At 55.5% G+C, this 10,586-nt stretch overlaps 1 protein-coding gene across 1 annotated transcript; it reads right to left on the bottom strand.

Annotated features, from left to right (window-relative positions):
- Positions 1 to 2,019: 2,019 nt before the first annotated feature.
- SIAH2 (siah E3 ubiquitin protein ligase 2) lies at positions 2,020 to 10,384 on the bottom strand. Its single transcript, XM_086755013.1, is given in 3 exon segments — positions 2,020 to 3,499; positions 9,964 to 10,230; positions 10,232 to 10,384. Coding segments are annotated over 3 exon segments (951 nt in total). The 5' UTR covers positions 10,358 to 10,384; the 3' UTR covers positions 2,020 to 2,941.
- Between the last annotated feature and the right edge of the window lie 202 nt (positions 10,385 to 10,586).

The following is a 10,586-nucleotide window of genomic DNA, read 5'->3' as shown; positions in this document are numbered from 1 at the left end:
ACAGGCGCGGGAGCGGCGGTGCCGGGGCCTCCCTGCTCCGGGCCGCGGCGGGCGCCCCGCGAAGCCGGGGCGGGGGTCTACCTGCGGCGCGGCGCGCTGAGCCGAAGCGGCCCCTCCAAGGGAGCCGGAGGTGCCCGCGGCGGCGCAGGAGCCGCGGGGAGGGCGGCTCCGTCCCGCCGCACCCTTCGGCCGCTGCCTGGCCCGAGACCCCCCGACGCGCAGCGCTGCGACAGCCCCGGTCTCGGCGGAAAGGCCTAACGGCCCCGGAGCCGCCGGTGCGGCCTGGCAGCCCCTGCGCCGCCCGCCCCGCTGCCGTCTCCCGCGGGCCGCGGTGCTGCCCGGCCCGGAGCAGGGCGGGAAGCAACCCCCCGGGACGGGCCCTGCGGAGCAGCGCCGGCCCCAGGAACGCCCCAGGCCAACCCACGCGTGCCGCCTTACCCGGGCTTTGTGAGGACTGGCGGTTGTCTCCCCAACACGCGAGTTCTACACAAAATAAGTAAGTCCCGCTCGTTTTAACGGGAGCGTGCCGAGGGCAGCCGGGGGAGTACCGCCCGTCTGCGCAGGCCGCTCGGCTGGCCGGGGTGCCCACAGCTCCCGCGGCTGTCCGCGCTCGGCCGGTGCGGGCCCCGGCGCTGCCCCGGCTCGGTGGGCGCTGCCCCGGCTCGGTGGGCGCTGCCCCGGCTCGGTGGGCGCTGCCCCGCTTTGATCTGCTCCGCCCCGCCGGAGAACGCCGCACTGCGGGCGCCCATCCCGGCCGCAGGCGGGAACCGCTCCGGTTGTGCTGGACCCTCGCTGGCAGCTCGCGGCTTTGCATTCTGCTTTGTGTGTAAAGTGGAAATAGTTCTTGGGGACAACCGTCAACAGTATAGCTGTAGCGACCGGACAGAACTGCTTCACGGGCACAGCCCTCGGTTACTCGAACGGCCTCCTGCTCCGCAGCGCAGAGGGGCTGCCGGGCGCGAGCGGTTCGCTGCAGCGGGCTGGCCTGGCTGGCGGCAATGAATTTCATTTCATTAATCCTGTGAGAACCAGAGATAGGCTTCAGAGTTTTCCTTTACACAAAGTTCTTATGTCCCAGCTGTCAGTTAAAAAAAAAAATTGTCTTCCACTGTAAATGTTGCTGAAATATGGGAATCCAAATCCTTAGGAATTCCGGCTGAACAAGTGCTGCTGAAAGCACAGGTGTTGGTGCCTGGGAGCCTGACTTTGGGCCTGCTTAAGCCAGAGTAAATGAGTTTGCTCAGCTGATGCCACTGGAGTTCTGCCAGGGCGGTGTAAACAAGATCAAATGTAGGCTCTTTACAGGAACTGGATACAAAAAGATTAGAGTAACTCCTTGGGAGGTTTTTCCTGTGGTCATTTCCAAATTCTCAAGGTTGGAACAAGCTTCCCCGTCCTGACGGGGTCCTTGTCGTTCTGTGGTGTGCTGTGCTGGGGACTGTGCTGGGTGACCCTTGCATAGGACTCTGTCATAACTCCAGAGAGCCCTTCCCTGGAGGGATGCAGTTGGGACTGTTTTCCCCTCCCTATGTATTAGATTTATTCACACCAAGCTTCACCTGTCACTTTGCGTGTAGTTTTCCCACTATTGTGAGGCTTCCCACTGCTGAGTAACTCTGCAGTTATCTGTATCGCCTCACAACTCATCGCATCTTCCAAATGGCAAACATCTTAATATTCAGGAGAGCCGCACATGGAGCTAGTGTTTTTCTAGCTCCACGTGATTGAGACAGAAGTGTTCCGGTAGCAGAGGGGAGCTGCAGGCAGGTTCAGCTTTGGTGATTTCAGTTTGCGCTAGTCAGGCTGTCGCTGTTACCCTGGGAATCAAATCCCCCCTGCTCTGGTTCTCCTGCTCGTGCTGCAAAGTGGCCCCCTACAGCAGCGGGGCTGGGGGCGGCGGGGTCCGGGGCATCCTGCCGCGCGCCGGGGTGAGCTAGCCGTGCTGGGGGAAGGCCAGCAGATCCAGCCAGGCAGAGCGCGCAGAGTCACCGGGAAGCAACAGCTACGGCCACACACACGCATGTTAGCACAGCACGCTATGCAAAATATTTATTACAAAATAAAAGTAAATATGGCAACAAAACTTAAATAGCAAATAACGTGACATTGGCCGTAAAGCTCTTGCTATATTATTAGTCTTTTACAATAATCAATAGTCAAGTATGTCTCCAAGGGAAGCTGTGTGGGGACAGCTGGAATATAGTTCTGTATTACTGGTGCTAGCTGTTTGGGACATGTTAGATGTGTGCCTCCTGCTTCCACCTGCACCCGCCTGCGAGCGGTTGTGCCCTGTGCTGGGCTTGCTGATCCCCCTCAGACAGGCGGGAGCCGGCAGTGCCCACACTCTGTGAAACCTGCGCTGCTTTACCCCAGCCCCTCCTCCCCTTTTTTCTTTTAAAAACACAGCAAATGACCCAGTGTCCATCCCTTTTTAATAAGGTAGCAGGAAACGGAGTAGTGATGCTGAAGTACCTGATGTTCCCCCTTGAGCTGCAACCTCTCTTGTGAGAGGTTGCTTGGATTTCGTTCCCACCTACTGAAAGCCGTTATTAAAGTTCACCAGTGAGAGAGCAAGTCTGTGTTCCTGCTGGAAGGGCTTTTCGGTGCGCTCCAAATAGGAACGCAGTCCTTCCAGTCTCTTAGCCACATGTCTAATGGAAGCACTCTTTAAATAAAATATAGTTAAATTAGAAAAGGTGACTGTGTGTGGGGAATCTTCCTAAGGCACCCAAGAATTTTAAAAAACCCTTTTCCCACTCATATTACTTACAGGACGCTCTTGTTCCTCTTCTCTCCAAAATTAAGTGTTGGCTAGTCAGGAACCTTAGCATACACGATGACATAGCTGAGTATCAGTAAAAACCAGAACGAAAAGGAAACCCTTGGTGAATGTAAAGCACTATGTCCAGAGAGCCTAGGTTTCGCTAGCTACACAAGTAAGTCACGGACAACACGTAGAAATAGTCACGTTGATGCCGAGGTTCCCGTTGTCAGCGAAAAGGTGTGCTACAGCCGTATCAAAAACTAGGCAGTCGCTGTTCAGAATGGCTGCGGTCACCCCGTCGTGGATGGAGCGCGGCGTGGCCTCCCAGGTCAGCCGCCGGCGGTTGCCATTCAGCTCCAGTCTGTACGCAAAGTTCTCCGCTTGCTTACGGGTGCCGATGAGCAGCACGATGGCAAAAAACTGCTGGTGACCTTCGTATTTCTCTTGTTTCTCCAGCACCAGCATGAAGTGGTGGCCAAAGCACGACTGCATCATCACCCAGTCAACCGCCCCTGGAAGGTTAATGTCCGTGGCGAGAAAAACGATGTCTTCTCCTTGAAGGGTGGTAATGCTTTTGTGGGCGTGCATGAGGTGGGACATCACGGCTTCCAAGGATCCCTGCCATTTACAGGAGGCACCGGGGCATGGGCAGGAGTAGGGACGATACTCACAGATGTCTTCATGTTCTGGCTTTTCTGTGTGATGGAGAGTCAGGGAGCAGCCTGTGGTGGCGTACTGGAAAAAGACCAAATGCAAGCCGTCAGGAAAGGCACCAGCACTAGTGTTCGCTGCTCCCACCTCTCAACTGGAAACACTGGGGGTCAACCAGAACTCCTGCTCTCACTGCACATTTGACATTAGCTACTTCTATTAGCCCTGAATCAGAGCTGAGCTCTACTTATGTTCGTTTCCACTTAACAATGGACTCTTCTTGTCTTTTGTGGTTGTTTTTTTCTAATGCAAGCACTTAGATACAATGGATTGTAAGGCCAGGTTGTAGTTAGATTTGCTGTTGTAGTTAGGTCTGATCGGTCCAGATCAGCTGAAGTGGTCCTGGTTTGGATTTTCCTTTTCTTTAAAAAGAACAGAGGATTCTAGTTTCAGCAAACAGCTACTAGAGTGAAGTATTTTTAACAGATGTACCTTACTACCATCACAGAGCAAAAGCACTTCCATTGACTTCAAATGTAGATTCCCCACAGCTTTTTTTTTTGAACACTAGAAGAGTTTCAATTGGAAAGGCAGAGGACAATTTACCACGGAGCATAAAGCTAGCACACAAATAAGTACCATCTAACCTCTCTTAATGTCATTGGGCAACTTAGAGGGTGAATTTGCTTTAAACAACTGGGGACGCTTTTCCTTTTCCTACAGTTAGTTCAGCTGTCCACACTGACCTTATTGCTTCGTGCTACCTGCGCAGAAAGAAAAAAGTCTCTCCCGTTTTCCCTGAGAGCGCAGCTCCCCAGGCTGTAGGTATCTGCAGCGATACCAACACCGCTGCTAACGCTGTCACGCGGGTTACAGCATGCGTGCACGGCTGCTTACGGACGCTATCGCACTTCCTTGAGGACAGACATAGCCAAGGTATACACGGTTATCTTGGGGCTAATACGCGTGCAAGAAATTTCAGCTCAAGGGTTAAAGGCCCAACGGCAGGAGACAGCGAACCGCAAAAACTGACTGGCCACCTTTGTGCTGCTTGGCAAATGTCGTTGATCTTTTATCATAACCCTCCAAAAGCCTGCTTTGGCTCTCCCTCTGAGCTGCTTGGCCTGTGCACCTTTTCCACTCCTACGGTGTCCGCCCTGAGACGGGGAGCCAGGGCTGCAGATGGTGTTAACGGTGCACGCTGACGCTAATGCCTGGGCTGACTGGCCTGACTGTTTTCTGCTTTTTCATTGCCCTTCTCATCATTTCTAGTATTCCGTGTTGGAAAGTATTATGTACTTCTTTTCACAGTTGTTTGTTTAGCGCTGTATTCTCTTTCCTAAGAGGAAACGGTCAGCTCAGAGCTCATCACTGTATACACGACTTGGCATGCCATGTTTTTGCCACGAATGTCACTCTGCATGTGCTGCGCTGAACTTCACTGACAGAATAGCTTTCCGAGCGTCCTCAAGCATTTGGAAAACATTAGTTAAGCTTGAAAGTGCTCAGCAGAGGCAGGCCAGCATTATCAACCTCGTAAACAAAGGCACGGACACAGGACTAAAGTAACTTGTCTGAGGCCACAGGGGAAATCAGTGGCAGAGCTGGGAACAGACTGCCGAGTCCAAGTCCCTCCTGCTCTAGCCAGCAGACTCCCCTCCAGCGCACGAGGAGCCTGAGACACAAATGGTGCTTCTGGAAAGAAGAGGCTTGCCCCCTCCTGTCTGTGTGTCAGCAGCGTTCAGGGCCCCAATGAGCACTGAGACCCTCTCACGCTTCTCCCTCCTCCAGGGCTTTGTAAAACAACTGTCCCTGCTTTTAAGATCCCTCCAGCCTTCCGAAGCATTCGTTCAAGCTCGGGTACAGACGCTCAGCCCAGCCTGGTACTGATCCTAGGGAGCTCCCCGGGAACGCGCAGGGAGGTCCAGCCCAGACAACGGCGAGCCTCTGTGCTTCCCAGAGCCTCGCACCGGCGAGGAAACCAGCTCAGGCCGCAGCCAGCTGCCCGGCAGAGCGCATTTATAAACCCTGCTCTGCCAGCAGTGCCGGGTCTGCGGTTACGGCTCACCTGGGAAAGGACCAGCGAGCAGGCTCTACGCGCGTGTGCAGGTAGGTGATGTCAGCAGACCCCCGTGTCTAAGGGATGTCTGTTCAATTATAAGCAAAATAAACTGCATTTTTATCAGAAAAAACCTACCGCCACTTTATTAGAGCCTACTAAGTCTGGAAATAGGATGTGCGACCTTATTTAGGTTTAGTATATTTGCTTAAATTTTTTTAAATAAAAGAAAAGCTCTGAAGAGGCCCTAGAGGCAGCACCGGCCGATATACAGAATAAGTTTGTATACAGTAACAACAGGAATGTGCGATTTCTGTTTGCAAGCTGTTTGCTTGCAGGGAGACCTGGCACGCTTTCCCTTGAACTGATGGTGTAGCAGCAGTGGTCTAAGGACATGGAGTGGTTCTGCCTGCCTGCTACCGCCTGCCTAAAGAGCAATGAAAGTGAGCAGCCGGTATTACTTCAGACTTGTCAGTTTCTATACAGTCTCACTACACCTGCCACTGTTTAAATGCCGTGTTGGATGCGAGGTGCAGAAAGACTTTTCCACAAAGCAAAGTGTAAGAGTACAGTACAATGAATTTACTGGATTGGCTTTTCCTCAAAAGAACCAGAACCACCTGGGGACTCAGAAACACAGCAGCATCTCCAGATAGAGACGGCTGCGTTCAAGGGTCCTGGAAGACCCTCTTCATGCGAGGTAACTGTCCTAGCTTCCAGGCTGCAGAGCATCTCCACTCCTAGGAAAGCTGGCAAGAACAGGGTTTCAGTCCCCTGAAAAATCCAGCCCCATGTACTTAGATTTTTTAAATGTACGTAATACCCAAAAAAAGTAATTTCCTCTATTATAAGTAAAACTTAGGTTGAATTAATAACAGCAGTGAGAACTCGCTGGTGTACTTATGTAGGAGTTTTGGGTGGGGCAGTTTATGGGTTTTTTTTGTTTGTTTTTTTTGTTTTTAATTTTTTCCCTATCATGCATTGCTAAATGCCATCCATATAGCTGCCCAACTGGGCTGCTATCGCTGCATAAGCAAACACTGCACTTGCTATTGGATTTTCTTTCTGTCGTGCTGGGCTAGTTTTTGCCCGTGTATGTTGGAGGTAAGTTCTGCTATAAACTGAAACACGAGCAGGAACCGCCTACAGTTTTACACAGGGCAGATGAGGAGTGCCGGTCCCATGTCACTTCCATGGCCATGCCAAGATCACTCAAGCATGAACATCTTTGTTTGTCAAGTCCCACCACAAAAGGCTAGCGAAACAGGGCAGGGCACAGATCTCAGCTAATACTCCTGGTTACAAGAAGACTGCAGTTCTGTTGGTCACAGCAGAGGACACTCACGACTCCACTTGCTTTCCCGTAGACTTTGGATGAAGTGGTTACATGGAGAAGCACCTCTCCCACCCTCCGCTGCTCAGTTAGCCAGGTCACAGTTCCAAGTTAAGCAGCTAACGATCACAGTGTGTATCTCATGTGCTGCTGTGAAAGTGGATTCTGGTATCTCTTCATGCAGCCTCAAATTTGTAAGATTTATTTTCCTTTGTAGCCAGTATTGGACAAACCTTCCAAAGCTACAGAAGAACCTCTATCCAAATTAAGTCAGCTTCATAACTAGATAGCATGTTCCACTTGCACTTCTTTAGAAGATCACAGAATCACAGAAGGGTTTGGGTTGGAAGGGACCTTCAAAGCCCATCCAGCCCAACCCCCCTGCAAGGAGCAGGGACATCTCCAACCGGATCAGGGTGCTCAGAGCCCCGGCCAACCCGGCCTGGGATGTTTCCAGGAATGGGGCATCCACCGCCTCTCTGGGCAACCCGGGCCAGTGCTCCACCACTCTCAGTGTAAAAAAATGTCTTCCTTATATCCGGTCTGAATCTACCTCCCTCTAGAAGTGCAGAGATCTCCTCTCCACCATCTCTATTTGTTCTTTCACATTTTCTGGAGCTCTAAGTTTTTTTCCGCCACCTCTCTCTTACGTCAGGTTCCCTTAACGCAGTGAAAACCAGAGATGAGTCAGACCAGGGCCAGGCCCTGGCGTGCAGTGCGCCGCTGCACGCAGGCTGCAGAGCAGGGTGGTTCTTGCCGAAACCCCAGGTGCTGCTGGAGCGCCTGACGGCCGCCCACCGCTGAGTGGCACGGGGGTCACCTCCCCGCTGGCTGCCTGCAACCTGTGTAAGCACCCAGTGGAGTTACAGCCCTGACAGCGTGTCGCTGTTTCTGGGCCTAAGAAGGGAGAGTGAAAAGCATTAACGTGTGCTAATTTCACTTTGCTGCTCTGGGAACAGTGAAAGCAGCCGAGCAGGAACTGCTCACAGCAGAAAAAATCCACATAAAAGAGAGGGCGTGTGAGGGAAGAGGAGCAGAGACTTATTTACCTCTCTGCCTGCGCAAGGAGCTTCTGGGTGCCCGATGAGCAGGGGCGGAGAGCTCGCGAGCAGACGCTGGTGTGCAGGGAGGATGCATGCTCCCGCACGGGCCATACTGCTGTAGGGGCTGCGACGCGGGGCTCCACGAGCGCTCTGATTTCGGGTCTGCGGGTCCAGGCGGGGCAGCACACAGGCGCACGTGTGACCGCGGCAGCGTGGCACGGGGGGAACTCTTGACATCCTGCCGGCAGTACCGCCCGGCTCCCCGGAACCTGCAGCTGGGACCGGGGGCTGCTGCCGCCCCTGTGCTGCCCCAGCCATCCCCTCCCGCGCGCCGTGGCCCGGGGCTCCTGCCTGCCCTGGATCTCGCCGGGCAGCTGCGAGGTGAGGCACACCGACCGCTGCGGGTTCTGCCCCTCTCCAGCTCTCCCAGCTCTGAACTGGCTTACAGGTGAGGTTCCAAGAAACCAAACAAAGCCCTGAGCCGGCACCAGTCCAGTCCATGGCCTCCTGCCTGCCACAGCCTCCGACCCGCGAACCAGCCCAGACCCGCGCCCTGGGTTATTGCGGAGACCACCAGAACAGCGCTGCGTCGAGGCGAAACTCTCCCAGTGCCGCAGCCAGGGTGCTGAGCTGCCCAGTCCCCAGCACTTGCTTCAGCCACCGCAAACGTCCCCAGCATCCCTTCCCCCTCCACGTCCCTGCTTTGAAGAGCACGACACCAACCCCAGGAGTAATACTGGTAGAAATTTTCGGAAATGCTCTTTTTTAACCGGTTGGCACGTGCTAGCTGCCGTACTATTATTTCTCTTTAGAAACTGCCCAGCTGGAGGAGTTTCCAGCTGATACACCTGAACCAGGACTTCCCTATCAGATGCAGGGATGGCTATTCAGTTCTCTTGGGGGGGCGTGGGATGGGGTTGTTCTTAGGCATATGTCTCCCTGCTGGAGCTTACTCCTCTGCCCATGGAGACAGAAAACCTCCAGGGGTGAAGAAGCCAGTCCCATCAATTAAGGGCTTAAGAAACCTTTCTGTTACCAAGCGAGTAAATGGAGGTCTGACAGGTAACGTTAGAAACATCTTATCTTTTCTTCTTTACGGGGAGGAGTCTGTAGGCTTTTTCCTCCTTCTCCCGCGCTGTGTTTGCCTGCAGCGCACGGGGACAAGCTGGCGGGAGCCCTGCCGGGCAGCTGGGCTGCTGGACAGACCGGCACCCCGCGGGCAGCAGAGCTGCACCTCGGCGCAATGCAGGGCTGCGAGGACTCTGGTCCGGGGAGCCGCTCCAGCCTGGATGCATGCGGTTTGTTTAGGACAAGGAGGGAGCACCAGCTGTCACAGACCAGACGCTTTAGAAAATGAGAACTAGGCCAGCATCTCAGTGAAAAACCCGCGCCGGCTGTTTGTATTCCCTTGGGCTCAGAGCCGGTCGCAGCTGGGCGCGTGGCTCGCTGCACTTGTTGCTGCGTTCAGCAGAGAGGACCTGCGTCTCCATCCCTTGTTGCCACCATGAGGTTAACTCCCGTTCAAGGGCGAGCGCTGAAACAGCCCCACGCTACCAAAAACTCCGCAAGACATCTACGGCCGTCCCGTGAGGGTTCGCTTGGGAGGTGCCATCACTCCCTGCGCATCCCTTGTGCTGCTCCTGGCCGGGGAAAGATGCTGCTAGGGACCACCTTTTCCCCGCAGAGGTGACCAGCGCCCGCTCGCAGCTCCCACCGGACATTCGACCACGCACCGCCGGAGCCCAACGCCTCGGACAGCGCCCTACTTTAGAACTTTCTCCTCATTTTAGCGACAGCTCCTACACCTGTCCCTCAATCGCTTCAACTTGAGGTTTTGAGGCGCTTCCTGGTAAATGCTATTAGGAAGGACAGGCACTGTAAAGCAGCTCACCTGGTTCTTGCCAGTAAGAAATTAAGTTTAAAGACAACGAGACTTAGATCTTTAAGCGGAGCACTTGAAATAGCACGGAGACATGGAGATGATTACCAGCCTGACAGCTTGCATCCAAGGGAAGGGGGGTGCGTGAAGACGGAGGGCAGGGGGTGTGGAGGGGGGGGGGTGGTCCGGGCGGCCCGGACCACCCCCCCCCCACCCCTTGCCAAAACCACTTACCTTGCAGGGGAAGAGCACGGCCGAGGCCACCTTCTCCATGGCCAGGTTCCTGATGCTGGGGGTGAGGGAGCCCCGGCAAGTGGGGCAGAGGCTGAGCTTCTGCCGGCATTGGTTGCAGACCAGGTGTCCGGCCTGGCACTGCAGGATGGGCGGCAGGACGTAGTCGAAGCAGACGGGGCACTCGAAGAGCGAGGTCAGTTCGTGATGCTGCTGCTGCTGCTGCTGCGGGGGAGGAGGAGGCGGTGGGGGGGGGGGGAGGAGGGGGGGGAGGCGGAGACGCCCCGCCGGGACCCGGGAGGACAGCGGCGGGCACGGCGGGGGACGGGGCGTGCTGCTGCTGCTGTTTGCCGCAGGGCTTGCTAGAGCCGGGCCCGGCGGAGGACGGGCGGCTCATCGCGCCGCGCCGCCGCCACCATGGAGCCCGGCGGCGGGAGGGGCGGGGCGGGGCGGGGCGGGGCGGGAGGCGGTGCCGGTGCGAGCGGCGGCTGCGCGCGGCCTCCGCCCCCGCTCCCGGCATCCTCCGGGCGCCCGCGGCGGGAACGGGAACGGGAGCGGGAACGGGAACGGGAGCGGGAGCGGGAGCGGGAACGGGAACGGGAACGGGAACGGGAACGGGGCCTGAG

The sequence above is a fragment of the Chlamydotis macqueenii genome, chromosome 9 (assembly GCF_036417535.1).
Source record: "Chlamydotis macqueenii isolate bChlMac1 chromosome 9, bChlMac1.mat, whole genome shotgun sequence".
NCBI lineage: Eukaryota > Metazoa > Chordata > Aves > Otidiformes > Otididae > Chlamydotis > Chlamydotis macqueenii.
The sequence above is the reverse complement of the archived record's forward strand: the minus strand, read 5'-3'. Positions and strand labels throughout refer to the sequence as shown.